This window comes from Eleutherodactylus coqui, chromosome 4, assembly GCF_035609145.1.
Source record: "Eleutherodactylus coqui strain aEleCoq1 chromosome 4, aEleCoq1.hap1, whole genome shotgun sequence".
NCBI lineage: Eukaryota > Metazoa > Chordata > Amphibia > Anura > Eleutherodactylidae > Eleutherodactylus > Eleutherodactylus coqui.
Genome location: NC_089840.1, coordinates 172,375,482 through 172,390,347, shown reverse-complemented (window position 1 = coordinate 172,390,347; position 14,866 = coordinate 172,375,482). Strand labels below are relative to the sequence as shown.

General features: G+C 41.0%; 1 protein-coding gene across 2 annotated transcripts; it reads right to left on the bottom strand.

Annotated features, from left to right (window-relative positions):
• Positions 1-5,111: 5,111 nt before the first annotated feature.
• On the bottom strand, positions 5,112-13,931 carry LOC136624785 (dual specificity protein phosphatase 13A-like). 2 transcript variants are annotated; one of them, XM_066598719.1, is made up of 3 exons: positions 13,738-13,931; positions 7,061-7,278; positions 5,112-5,442 (listed from the first exon to the last, which is right to left on the bottom strand). In XM_066598719.1, the coding sequence occupies exons 1-3, from the start codon at positions 13,854-13,856 to the stop codon at positions 5,231-5,233; spliced, it is 549 nt and encodes a 182-aa protein (XP_066454816.1). In that variant the 5' UTR covers positions 13,857-13,931; the 3' UTR covers positions 5,112-5,230. The 2 variants fall into 2 exon arrangements, with proteins under 2 accessions (XP_066454816.1, XP_066454817.1); XM_066598720.1 differs by having other exon boundaries at positions 7,061-7,266.
• Between the last annotated feature and the right edge of the window lie 935 nt (positions 13,932-14,866).

Here is a 14,866-nt window from a genome sequence, read left to right as displayed (position 1 = left end):
GCATGAGTAGTTTTTTATGGCTATGTAAATATATAAAAAAATGTAAGTAATATACACAGTGAGGCAAAAGTCTAGAGATACTTGTTTAACTTGTGAAATAATTTGACTTCAAATATGTGAAAGTACTAATTGAGAGGAAGGCTGCACGTTTTGGTAGAGAGGACATTTTCAGTGGCCATTTTGAACTTGGCTAGAATATATAATCAGAAAGACAATGAAAGTGTTAGTTTTGCCCTTTCTTTACTTGTTAAAGGGGTTGTCCCGCGCCAAAACGTTTTTGTTTTTTTTCAACCCCCCCCCCCGTTCGGCGCGAGACAACCCCGATGCAGGGGTTAAAAAAGAACACCGCACAGCGCTTACCTGAATCCCCGCGCTCCGGTGACTTCTTACTTACCTGCTGAAGATGGCCGCCGGGATCTTCTCCCTCGGTGGACCGCAGGGCTTCTGTGCGGTCCATTGCCGATTCCAGCCTCCTGATTGGCTGGAATCGGCACGTGACGGGGCGGAGCTACACGGAGCTACACGGAGCCCCATTGAGAAAAGAAGAAGACACGGACTGCGCAAGCGCGTCTAATTTGGCCATTAGACGCTGAAAATTAGACGGCTCCATGGAAACGAGGACGCTAGCAACGGAGCAGGTAAGTGAAAAACTTCTGATAACTTCTGTATGGCTCATAATTAATGCACAATGTACATTACAAAGTGCATTAATATGGCCATACAGAAGTGTATAGACCCACTTGCTTTCGCGGGACAACCCCTTTAAGGAGTTAAGCAAGGGCAAAGTTGGTAAATTGTGCCTGACATCCAGGGCCTTTTTTTTTTATTAACGTATCACTTAAAGGTGAGAAATATCTCCAGATGTTACAGGATACCATATTCCCATCTCTGCTCTGTCAGATTTCAATGAGAGCTGTGCCTGAAATTATGAGCACCAGCCATTACACATGGGTCAGAGCAGTAGCTTCCGCTCCGACCCCGGTGTATCCCGGCCGTGACATTGCACTGCCCGTAAAACCCCCTTAAGGATTAATGTAGACAATCCATGGTTCTGTAGCAGGTATAGCACATATAGCAGGGCTGTAAGGGGGGGGGGCACATTACACACTGAGGGATTTCCAACAAACAGTTCAAGGACTTTCTGAAGTGACCTGATGAAGGGGACATGTTGTGTGTGATTCGTGAGTTCACTTGAGTCCTCTACACAAGGAAATGCGGGCTTGATTACTCTTCTTACAGTCCGGGAGATCTCCCCCTCTTCCAGGAGATTTCCAGATGCTCCGAGGTAGTTCACAAGTATTGCATTATTAAATGTCACCCACAGTGCACAAATGTATTTACACATACACAAATGTAGATGTAGATTTGCTCACAGAAACAAATGTATGGTCACAACATACATACAAAACTAATGGACACGCACTACTATAAACTTCAATCCCCCTTTGACCTGGCACAACATATCTGTCTGTTTCTTGAAGTCTTGATCCCTGTATCTCTGGGTCGTCGGGGACATCAGAGAAACCTTAACCCTGCAGTACAGAAGGAAATAGCCAGAGAGTGAGGTGCTCATGGGTGTGCTGGGACCTCTGTTATCTGTACACAGAGAATTATTTGTGGGTATTATTGCTGCTAAACTTGTTTCAGAGCAGGAAGATCAGCAGGCTATAAAAACATAAACTATTAATGATAGCTGTAAAGTGACCCCCAGGCACGTACCCTCAAGTGCCTTGTTATAAATATATCCCTGCTTATATATTATTATTTTAAGGGGTTTTCTGAAATTATTTTTTAAAGATCCAGCAGCCTATGTCTACACCACAGTCTATGTATCTCTCCATTCTACCTGCTGGGTCTGTTTACAAGCTGCAGCTTCAGACTGTGAACGGAACATCATAGGCTGCTGCAGCCAGTCACAGACCTCAGCAAATCACCAATGGGGTCTTTGATTGGCTGCAGCAGTCTGTGGTGTACCATCAAAAAGCTGGCTGTAGCTTGTAAACAGAATGAAGGAAAATGGGCAGGCAGCATTGGAGGTGCTGGGATCTGGGACAAGTAAATTATTACCCGGAACAGGTAAATTATTACCAAGGACAGGTAAATCAGGTAGGCTGATTTATTGTTTTGGGACAGAAGCAGCTGGATTAAAAAAAAGTTTAACTTGAAAAAACTTTATCTTTTAAGATGTTTTTTAAATTGCTTTTGGGTATTTTTAGTGAAGTATTAAAGCACATCTAACTTTTCAGATGACTTTTCAGATTAATCTGCCATGAGTGCAAATAACACTATTTCTAGATATTTAGGACTTGTAACTAGAATTTTTCAAGAGTTTTTATTTCTGCAGATGTAGTGGCCTGGAAATAGGCACTACATCGCACTGTTTAGTTATGGGGACCGGTAATATAATAACTGGCCCTAGGGGTTTAATCTGAGTCAGTTTACACAAGGGATGAAGGTAACCTAGCAACCAGTTGGAACGTTTTTATCCAACTGCACAAGATAGAAAAAATGCATAGAGATTCAGGTTAGGCAGGTAGCCTAGCAACCAGATAGATTGTTATTGGCTGCAGACAAACCGGTCAGGTGACAGAGATGATAAATCACCAGACAACGGTCGCAGGAGCCAGAGTGTGTGAGACGCACCAGGCAAAGCAAGTGCCAGAGGGAAGAGGCAGAATAAGTTTAAGCTATAACTAAAGAGAGTAAAGAGTAGTGATAAAAGAGAGGTGCAGGCAGAGGAGCGTCAAGAAGAGGAGCACCAGAAAAAAGAAGCATCCGGCAGGAGAAAAGAAAGTGCCAGGCAGGAGAGAGAAGTGAAAAGAGACAAAGATCAGCAATGACAGAGAGAGAAACAAGAGAGAAATCTGAGAAATCGTGCGTAACTGAGAAGGAAAGACAGCTTTGACAATGAATAGAGTAAAAATAAAAGAGATGTAAATATGAAGAGAGGGAGATAAGGAAATGAAGAGATATAAATACAAAGAATGATAGAGAGAAGAAACCCAGAGTAAGCTCCCAGTTTATAAATGAGTTAGATACAGGTCTCTACATTGTTGCAATTTGTGTATCAGTTACTATGCACTGAATGTGATGAAGAAAACTACCTCATCTCACTGCCTTATTTAATAATATCATGGTTTCAACAACTTAAAGGGGTTGTCCCGCGAAAGCAAGTGGGTCTATACACTTCTGTATGGCCATATTAATGCACTTTGTAATGTACATTGTGCATTAATTATGAGCCATACAGAAGTTATCAGAAGTTTTTCACTTACCTGCTCCGTTGCTAGCGTCCTCGTTTCCATGGAGCCGTCTAATTTTCAGCGTCTAATCGCCGGATTAGACGCGCTTGCGCAGTCCGGTCTTCTTGTTTTCTGAATGGGGCCGCTCGTGCCGGAGACCGGCTCCTGGTAGCTCCGCCCCGTCACGTGCCGATTCCAGCCAATCAGGAGGCTGGAATCGGCAATGGACCGCACAGAAGCCCTGCGGTCCACCGAGGGAGAAGATCCCGGCGGCCATCTTCAGCAGGTAAGTAAGAAGTCACCGGAGCGCGGGGATTCAGGTAAGCACTGTGCGGTGTTCTTTTTTAACCCCTGCATCGGGTTTGTCTCGCACCGAACGGGGGGGCTGTTGGAAAAAAGAAAAAACCCGTTTCGGCGCGGGACAACCCCTTTAAGCAAAATATCTGGCTCTATGGCCTCCTGCAGACTGCTGGGTCGGATCCCACTGCAAGAATTCTCGCAGCAGGATGCGAGTTGTGCCCCTGCAGTGACCCGGCGCTCACATCCTCCCGGCGTCTCACTCTGCTCTGCGCCAGCTGACGCACAGCCGCGCATGCGCAGGCCAGAGCTGGCGCATCACCAGGGACGTGACATGCCGCAATTTGTGTGTGCATTCTCATGTAGCTGTTTTGCTGCAGCTTTTCCACAGCTGAAAAATCTGCCACTAATCAGCACCATTTGGGCTCTATCACAGATTTTGATGCAAGTCTTCTGCAGATTCCACATTTTCAATTTAAAATCAATTAACAGAGTGAATTCAGCAGCAAATCTGCACCTAAATTCATGATAAAATCTGGACCGATTCATGCAGATTTTGGTGCGGATTTGCTGCAGAAAATCTGCAGCAAATCAGCTACTCGTGACCGTATCCTTCTGGTATATTCACATGTTGCAAATTTGCTGTGGATTTGCAGCAGAAACTTGCAGCAAATGCTGCAAAAATGCATAACCAAAATTTGTATAAAAATTCGGACCATTTGGTGAGGGTTTGGTGCGGTTCTGCCACTGTGGATTCACTGCCGATTTTCCGCCGTGGGATGTTCGGAAGCAAATATGCCCCATGTGAAGGTACCCTAAATACTGAAATAGCTGCAGAAAATCTGCAGCATTCCTACTCATGTGACCCTGGCCTAAGCAGGTTTCCTGCTGTTTGGTGTGGGCATTCCTTGAAATTCACAAAACTACTATATAGTATTCTTTTGAGTGTTGACTGGACTAAGACAAGCAAATAGAGGAGATTGGTAAAAATTCTAGTATAAATGTAAAGTATTGTGCTGCATTTATATCACCTGCGCCAATTTATTTGTTATTTTGTATTGTCTGATTTCACACTAGTGGTTATCCTCCGCTCAGGCTCTCTGTTCCATTTCTGGGGCACAGAAAGACATGATTACAATTGATTTAAATGCTTCTGTTTTACCACGTTGGATTTCAATGGGGTTTTAAAAATACAGAAAGCTTTCTGTTTGCTTCCACTCCGTTCTGGTTTTTAAATACAACAAATAGAGCTGCAGACTGCACGATTTGTTCCATTTAAAAAATGGAAACCTAACGGAACTGAAGTAAATAGAAAGCTTTCCGTTTATTAAAATTCGCATTGAGATCCAAGGTGGTAAAAAAAGAAACATTTAATTCCATTTTAATTATGTCTCTCTGCTCCAAAAACAGAACAGAGAGATGGAAAGCCTGAACGGAGGATAAACACTAATATAAATGATATCCATGTACCTCTAAATTGTAAAGTGTTACGAATTATGTTGGCAGCATAAAAAGAAAGAAAAATATTTATTATTATTATTATTATTATTGAGCAAAAAAACATCACCCTATGTAAGAAACCAGAATTAAATTTTGCCACAACTTTTTAAAAAGTATTGTAATGATTACCTACATACACTGCTTGCTGGATTAACCAGCAGCTTCTGTCCTATTTGCTACTTTGATTCATATTAAAGCATAGAGCACCTCCAAAACATACAGTGCAATTCCATCTCAAGTTGTTGCAGCTGCTGCAGGAATCCGCGGTTGGGAGCAATGCAACGATGCTCAGAGACATGCTGGATGGCAGCTGCTAGGGAGAACCCTTGGTAGATCATTAGGTAGGCCAGGACCAAAGTGGCAGAGCGACTTTTCCCCATAACACAGTGTACAAGGACTTTCCCTTTAAAAAAAAAGAGGTTAATATTATTACTTATCTCACCATGGTACAATGCCTTCTGAAGTTTTTTTTAATATTGACATTTGGCAAAAAAACAGATAACTTGAACATAATTTTCAGTCCACTGAATAACTTACAAAAACATTATTACTAAAAACCTTTTACAGAAAGTATGCTTTAAATAGTGCAGACAAACTATCTCTAAAGCATGTACTGCTGCACGGGGGCTTTATATGTAGGAGGGCCTGTCATTGCTATTGCACAAATGTTTTTCCTCCTAGTGTCTACTAGGCGATCTGTATGGAATAGAGATGAGCGAGCACCCAAATGCTCGGGTCCGCGTTATTCGAGTCGAGCTTTTTGTAAAATTCGAGAGCTCTACTTTTTTCTTGGTTCGTGTTTCTTTCTCTCTCTCTCTCTCTCTCTCTCACCCTTCCCCTTCCACTTCCCCTTCCCGCCAAACCAAAAATTTTCGATTGCGTCGCCGCGGGCAGGGGCCAAAACAGGCACGTCACAGCGGGGAGGAGCCAAAAGCTGGGGCGGAGTCAAACACGATTTGATGCTGGTTTGAGTAACAAGCACCATCGAGTATGCTAATACTCGAACGAGCATCAAGCTCGATAAAGTACGTTCTCTCAACTCTAGTAAGGAACTATGCTATAGTGGCATTCTGCTTTTAGCAAATATGGTATGCAAATAGACATGTTACAATGTCTCGGCAGCGCCACCTATTAGATGATGGAAAGTGTACACTTACACGGGGCAAAAACCTTTAACAGCCTCTGTCTAAATTATCATTTCCTCCCAGATAAGATTTTGGTTTTTCTTTATATTTCCATTCATGTTACAAGGCCTGTTGGAAGCTCGGACACTAACTTGTAGGAAAGCTACCTTATAATGGGTGCTGTGGCCAAGACATTGTAGCATCTGCATTTTGCATATCAATTTCCCAGAGGAGTAATACATGGCTTTTTAAGGGGGTTTTCCAGGGAGAATACTATTAATGACCTATCTTCAGGGGGAACCTGACTGATCAGCTGATTGTGTGCCCATTGATAGTGCCACAGTTACACAGAGGTCAAGTCTCTACTCCAATCTCCGTGAAGTGGCAGGCGCTTGTAACTGCAGGCAGCGCTTGCATTGATTTCAAACACAATCACACTTTGCTCTACTGGCTTACAGGATAGAAAACTTTTTTCATTTTGTCTTCAAATATTGTATGCATAATAACAAACACAGGTCATGCTCACACATTCTGCACTGAAAATCTGTGACACATTCAGTACTCGGGTGCGCTGTGGGTGAGCGGGGGGTTGCAGCGGGGAGTGGGGGGGAGAGGGAGAGAGGGCTCCCCCCTGTTCCCCGCTGCTACCCCCCACTCCCCTCTGCAACCCCCCCCCCCCACAGCGCACCCGAGTACTTTTCACCCGAGTAGTGAAGTACTTGAAAATTGCGGTGCTCGATTGCGAAATCGCCCTTACCGAGTACGTTCGCTCATCTCTAAAAGCTACAGATTTTCAAGCATTGCTGAACTTTTTAATTTAGAAGTAAATTGTATTTTAGACACAACCGAAAATGTTTTTATTGGCTAATAGTATTTAGACGCTACTTAGACACTTACCACTTGGTGTATTAAGAGCTTCGTGAATAAACTGTGCCGCTCGACGAAAATATACGCTTATGTTAAATTCTGGACAATCTTCTGCAGTAATGCCATAGTACTGGATGTCAGGGCCGTAGTCAATGCCATCTCCTGTGCTTTCCCATGAAGCATGAGCTGCATTCAGGATATGGGTGATGCCCATCTTCTTCAGCTTCTTTTTGTCACTGGCAATCACACTATTACAGGTTCACGTTAGAAAATGTCAAGTTGCGGATCTATAGCATGCTGAGTACTAGCACTGATCTAATACATTAGCTAGTGATGATCTACAGATAACGGCTTAGAGCAGCAATCAAAGGAGGCTGCCTTAGTGGCCGCAGTCCGTGTAGCTAATTCTGTAATACACTGAATAGTCTCTCACTTAGTGCTAAACAAGAGTGGCAAAACAGAAACATATTAAAGTCACTTATGACTCGCTATAATAAAATGTGGAGCACTACTGAGTCATTTCACAAATGCTGTGATTTCAGCTCATTGGCATCACTAGCAATTGTTTGAAATTATTACTTTTTTTATTTTTATTATTTATAGTTCTTATTAGTTATAGAAAAAAAACAATATATCACTATCAGTATACACCTGTAGCAACAAAAGAAGGTCAATAAAAGAGGGATTGCTACTAACAATCTTCTAATCAAATGAAAACAAAATATAATACCGTATCATAAATTTTATAACGAACAATAAATAATTTTAACATCAATATTTCAATGCAATGCAGAGATATGTAATAATTAGTATCCATATCTTTTTGTGCAAATTTTTATGTTGTTCAACATAGAATGTCCAAAGAGTTAGATTTATACATTTTAAACCAGTTTTCCCAGATCTTCTGAAATTTCTCATGCCTGTAAATTTCAGTCATCTCAATCTTTCATATCTATAATCATGTTTACCTCCTTCAACCATTCTGGAACGCTGGGAATATCAGATGTGTTTCCAGCATCTAGCTGCATATGTTAACCCATACTCTGTACATGCTATACATGTATGGGTCTGGTTATGATGGTGCTTAGAAGTTGGACCTCCATAACCAGAGTGGGATTGCAACTGTAACCGACAGCCATGGTCTCGCTGCTATTACCAGAATCAAATCTAGCTCCGATACCAGCAGTTTAAGCCTATGGGTGCAGCAATTAGATTGTGGGATGCCAATAGTTGCTATGACAGCTGGAGGCCAAATCCTGGCTTCCATATCTGTCATGCATGGTGGCCTAGCGTGGTCAGTTTCTTCACTGACAGTTATAAGCCTTACTGTCAGTGATGAAAAAGTGACAGTTTGAGATAATGAAGTGCAGGGTATTACTGTATCTAAGCAATCGCATCTTCAAGTCACCTAGTGGGAAGAATAAATGTGGTAAAAATAAAAATCATGTAGAAAAAGAAATAAAAATAAAACTTTACTCCTAAAAATTCCAAAATTGGTATTTCCATGATCATAACACGCTGTAATATAAAGTGATTATGTTACCTGTCCCATGCGGTGCACATATAAAAAAAATCAAGAAAAAACTGTGTGTAAATTCATGATTTTGGTCATTCTGCTTCCCAAAGAAGCAGATTAAAGAGAGACCAAACAGTTGTATGCACCTATGGTAGGATGGTATGAATGAAAACCTCAACTTGAAAATAAACAAGTCCTTATACAGCTCCATAGACCTGACAATAAAAGTTATGTTCGAATATCGAGATGCAAAAAAATTATGTTTCTCAATGAAAAAATGCTTTTATTGCATTAAGCTAATAAAAAATGCAATAAAACAAAAAATATGTATATTTATGTATATATATAAAATGTATTGCCACAATGGTACTGACTTGAAGAATAAAGGTAGCATATAATCATACTGCATGGTGAATATAGTATGAAAAAAAAAACATGAATGTCAAATTGCAGTTGAAAAATTGTTTTATTGAGCAAAACTAATAAAACCTAAAAGAAAGCACATACATTTGGTATCACTGTAATCATATTGACCCTCAGCATGAAGTTAACATGTCATTTATACCATGTAGTGAATGCAATGAAAACAAAACCAGTACAATAATGATGGAATTATTCCCCACCCCCCAAATAAAGTATTATTAATCCCTAATCATCAGTTTATGCCCACATGTGGGAGAATTTCCGCACTCAGGAGAAATTGAGTAGAACATTTTATTATACTTTTTCTCATCTGGCCCCTAGTGAAAATAACAAAATTAAGACTAACCCTACATGTTTTTGAAAAACATTGCAAGTTTTTATTTTCATGTAAAAATATTAATAACTACAACCAAATATCTGTGGGGTCAAAACACTCACGACACCGCTTAATTAATTACTCGACGGTTCTAGATAGGAGTCAGTCTTTGAGTGTACAGCAGCCCTGGGTATATGGAAGCTGTCTGTGTGATTTTCCATTTAGAATAGAACACACTGTGCGTGGGAAATCGTAGTTGATTTCCGCTCATGGCCATGGGAGAATAATTGTACACAGCATGTCTATGGACGAACAATGCTGTGGAATTTGTGGTCTGTCCGTGAATTCTGCAGCGATAATCCGGCCGTGGGCATTGGGCCTAAAGAGGTAACAGAATTTGTAAATGCTGATTTGAAAACTTTGAGGATTTTTTAAATGGGCTGATTTAGGTTTTCTAATATATAGGACTCTCAAAGTCACGTCAGAACTGAATTAATCCCTTAAAAATTTGGTATTTTCTTCAAAATTAGATGAATTGCTTCAATACTTGGAGCACGGTGTGACGCGGCAGAAAGTGATATCAGTGGAGCAGGAAGTGGAAACATGGCCTGATGAAAAATGTGACTGGGCGGTGATCTTACAGGGTTAGAATCTCTCCAGAACAGACCGTGGGAATCGGAAAGGGTGAGGGGTATGGCTGTATGTTAAATCTTACCTTATGCCCAGTCTACGAAAGGATATAGGTGTAGAAAATGAATACATGGAATCTCTATGGGTAGAAATACAGGGAGGGAAAACTAATAAAATCCTGATAGGGGTTTTCTATAGGCCACCAAAAATTACAGAAGAAACTAAAAACTTATTACTAATACAAATAGAAGAGGTGTCAAACAGCAATGAAGTAATTATTATGGGTAACTTTAATTATCCAGATATAATATGCAAATCTCACAAGGGGGACAAGTTCTTAAGAATAATTAAAAATAACTACCTTACCTTAACTTGTACGGGAGCAAACTAGAGGGAGGGCGATTCTGGACTTATTATAAACCAACAGGCCGGAAAGAATCATGGGGGTACAGGTTGAGGGGCACTTAGGAAATAGTGACCACAATATAATTAATTTCCAGTTGTCATTCAATAGGAAACCTTATCTAGACAGACCGGTATTTCTTATATTTAGGAACTCTATTGAGACCAATGTTGTACCACTGGATTGCCAAATTGCCAATGTGGTTGCAATATACAAAAAAGGGTCAGGAAAAGAGCCTGGTAACTAAACGCCAGTAAGTCTCACTGTTAGAAATGGGATTACCACTAGGGGCACTGGTGACCTATTGTCTGCCTACACCCGCATTTACTGACCTTTGTGTGTTTGACTTCGTTTTTTCATTTGACTCTGCCTCTGTTTTGCCCTTCTGTACTTCGCATGTGTCTTTTTGGTTTGACCCTGCTTGTTACACGACTACTCTCTGGTTTGCTCCTGTGTTTCTTCCAGTCAGCTACGCGGTACTCACCTGTTCGTCTCCCTGTCCCTCCTTTCTTGGGGTCCCTGTCACTAGTGCAGCACAGGGACCGTCGCCCAGTTGTCGTCCTGGGACCCAGCGCAGGGGGGCAAGTAGGTAGGGACACGGGAGAGGGCTGGCGTAGGGATCCCCTGTCCATCTGCCCCTGCAAGTCTTAAAGGGGTTGTCCCGCGAAAGTAAGTGGGGTTAAACACTTCTGTATGGCCATACAAATGCACTTTGTAATATACATTATGCATTAAATATTGGCCATGCAGGAGTTAGATACTTCCCCCCCCCGGTGTTGGCATCCCCGTCTCCATGGCGCCGACCAAAGCCTTCTTCTGCCTCGATTAGACGCGCTTGCGCAGTCTGCCTCTCTGTCCCGTTGAATGGGGCCTTTCCGGCGTGCTCGCGCCGCACAGGTCTTCTGAGCGGCCCCATGCAACGGGACAGAGAGGCAGACGCGCAAGCGCGTCTAATCGAGGCAGAAGAAGGCTTCGGTCGGCGCCATGGAGACGGGGACGCCAACCCCGGGGGGGGGTAAAGTATATAACTTCTGTATGGCCAATATTTAATGCACAATGTATATTACAAAGTGCATTTATATGGCCATACAGAAGTGTTTAACCCCACTTGCTTTCGCGGGACAACCCCTTTAACACTCACTTCAATAATTAGAAAAATATTCAAGGGGTTTCTGAGAGATACCATAATGGAATATCTCAAGGAAAACAATGGTATATCTCCTCATCAGCATGGGTTCATGAGGAGATGATCATGTTAAACCAACTTGATCAGCTTTTCCAACAAGGTAAGTTCTATGACCTGGGAGAGTCTATTGATCTCATATATCTTGATTTTTCTAAAGCATTTGACACCGTGCCGCATAATAGGCTGATATATAAAATGAGACAGCTCAGATTGGGTGAAAACGTGTGTGTCTGGGTAAGGAACTGGCTCAGAGATAGAAAGCAGAGGGCGGTAATTAATGGTTCATACTCTAATTAGGCCACTGTTGCTAGTGGGGTACCGCAGGGTTCAGTATTGGGTCCCACTCGGTTTAATATATTTATCAATGACCTGATAGAGGGACTGCACAGTAAAATATCAATATTTGCAGATGATACGAAATTATACAAGATAATTAATACAATGGAGAACAATGTACGGCTGCAAATGGGCCTAGATAAGCTGGGGGCTTGGGTAGAAAAATGACAAATGAAGTTCAGTATTGATAACTGTAAGGTTGTGTACATGGGCAGCAAAAACGGATGTTCCCAATAAACACTAAATGGGGTACTTCTAGAAAAAAGTGATATGGAAAAAGACCTGGGGGTAATAGTTGATTGTAGACTTACCTGGAGTAATCAATGCCAGTCAGCTGCTGCAAAAGCAAATAAAGTCTTGGGGTGCATTAAGAGAGCTATAGGGGCGAGGAACTTGAACATTATTCTTCCACTATATAAGGCACTTGTTAGACCTCACATGGTATATTGTGTACATTCTGGACACCAGTGCTCAAGAAAGACATTGCAGTGCTTGAGGGTGTTCAAAGAAGGGCAACTAAATTAAAAAAATAGAATAGAAGGATTAGAATACTCAGAAAGGCTATCAAAATTGGGATTATTCACCCTAGAAAAGCGATTGTCGAGGGCCGACCAAATAACTATGTAATACATTAAGGCACAATATAAGGATCTCTCCCATGATCTGTTTATACCCAGGACTGTGACGGTAACAAGAGGGCATCCGCTACGTTTAGAGGAAAGAAGGTTTCATCACCAACACAGAATGGGGTCTTTACTGTAAGAGCAGTGCTACTGTGGAACTCCCTGCCTGAGGAGGTGGTAATGGCAAAATCGACTAGACATCTTTTTAGAGCACTATGACATTACAAGATATAGATAAAAAATAACCAGAATGGGTTGTTGATTGGGGGATCTTCTGACTGACGGTCTTGGAGTTAGAAAGGAACCTTTATTGAAAAGTGTTGATCCAGGGATAATTCTGACTGCAATTATAGAGTCGGGAAGGAGTTTTTTCCCCCAGGGTGGGGTAATTGGCTTCTGCCTCATTGGGAATTTTTTTGCCTTCCTCTGGATCAACATGGGGGATCAGAAACAGGCTGAACTGGATGGACATTGTCTTTTTTTCAGTCTAGCATACTATGTTATTTTTAAACTTTGTCACACAAAATAAATAAAAGGATGTTTACAGAATGATATCAGCATAAATTAGACATGGTAAATTTATTTATTAACTATTTTTTGTGGTATGAGTATCTGGCTTACCAGAAGAAAATTTAAATTTTGAAAATTGCTAATTTTTCAAAGTTTTCTGTAAATTTAGGATTTGTAAAATAAACTAAACGCAAAATGTGTCGAAAAAAATAGACCACTAACATACAAGTACAATTTGTCATGAAAAAAGAATCTCATAATCACTTGTATAAACAAAATCATTCCGAAGTTATTATTGCAGAAAGTGCCACATGTCAGATTTTAAAAAATGGGGCTTCTTAATGAGACCAAAACTAGGTGCAGGTGGAAGGAGTTAAATGAGATATGAGAGATGATGGGTTATATAATTTTGAAAAATCCTATGTGTTAAGCAGAGCAAGTTCTGGCATGATTGGAAATTTTTTTCTGATGATCTTGCTTGTTGTGAGTTGCGCATTGTTCCAGAATGGATATAAGGACAACCATACCATATAGGTATAAAATTACCAGTCTCCCTGTGATCTCTCCAGCATAAAGGAGAATGATTACCGTCTACTATGTTCAACAGCTGTGGCATCTTATACCAGTAAGGTAATTTAGTTACTGAATTCTTGTCAAGACTAAAAATGAATGTGAGATTATTCTCAACTCTTCAAGTTTAATGCTCAAAATTAATTTAATGTGACCTCTAAAAAGTCATTTATTATTACGAAATTGCAACTTACGCATCCCCTAGGTAAAGGTTTGGGATGACTTCATCCACGTGGTGTGCTTTTCCCTTGTAGTTTTGAAGAAGTGCTTCCAGCTCTTGCACAGGAGGGGGGTCCCTGCATAACTTTATCATTTTGGGAACCCCAGTAAAGCAGCAGTGGACAGAGATTCCTGGCAGTGACAGTTGTGTTGCATATATCAGATCTTGTCTCTGAAATGACACTTGATGTCCAGTAACAGCTGACTAGCTGCCTTTAAATGTTGCTTGATATGTTATAGGGGGATGGGGAAGTTTAGACACAGACTAATTGTCCTTAGAATGTCAAACGAATGCCTGTACTACAATGAATATATTGTATTAAAGAGGGGAAAACAGCTGAGAGAAACAATCTGTCCTTCACTAGTTTGCATCTAGGACAATTGAATTTAAACAAAAAACAACAACAAAAAATCATGAAATTCATCTAAAGTTTAATTTATTGTATATAATGTTCATCCTGGTTTTATTTCCGGGGTATTTTCTGATAAGCAAGAAAAACTGATAGAAAAATTGTCCTTGTTGCCAATAGCAACCAATTACAGAGCAGCTTTCATTTTTCAAAAGCACTATAATAACATAGTATGATAAGCTGAGAAAAGTCTCATGTTCATCCATTTCAGCCTATTAGCCTCCAATGTTGATCCAGAGGAAGGCAAATTAAAATAATGTAGAAGCCAATTTACCTCATTTGAGGGGAAACATTTCCCTCCTGACTCCAATCTAGCAATCAGAATAATCTCTGGATAACTGACACTTCTGAAGAAATCAGTGACATATTATGTAATATAGTAACGCTAAAGAAAGGCATTCAGGACCATCTTATACTCTTTTATCGAGTTCGCCATCACCACGTCCTCAGGAGAGGGTTCCATAGTCTCACTGCTCTTACAGTAAAGAACCCACTTCTATGTTCTTGTAGAAACCTTCATTTCTCTAGATATAGAGGGCGCCCCCTTATTACAGTCACACTCCTTGGTATAAATAGAGGATGGCAGAAATCTATGTACTGACCCCTAATATATCTATACATAGTTATTAGGGCTCATGCCCGCGGCCGTGATGGATTCTGCCAGCGGCACCCCCTAAAACCGCCATACTTACCA

Bases quoted from the DNA above. Each gene is read 5' to 3' on its own strand.
- LOC136624785 (XM_066598719.1), bottom strand. From the start codon at position 13,856: ATGATAAAGTTATGCAGGGACCCCCCTCCTGTGCAAGAGCTGGAAGCA. The intron at 7,279-13,737 runs GTAAGTTGCAAT...AACCTGTAATAG, and splicing joins AACCTTTACCTAGGGGATGC to TGTGATTGCCAGTGACAAAA. The intron at 5,443-7,060 runs GTAAGTGTCTAA...TTTTTTTTAAAG, and splicing joins AGCTCTTAATACACCAAGTG to GGAAAGTCCTTGTACACTGT.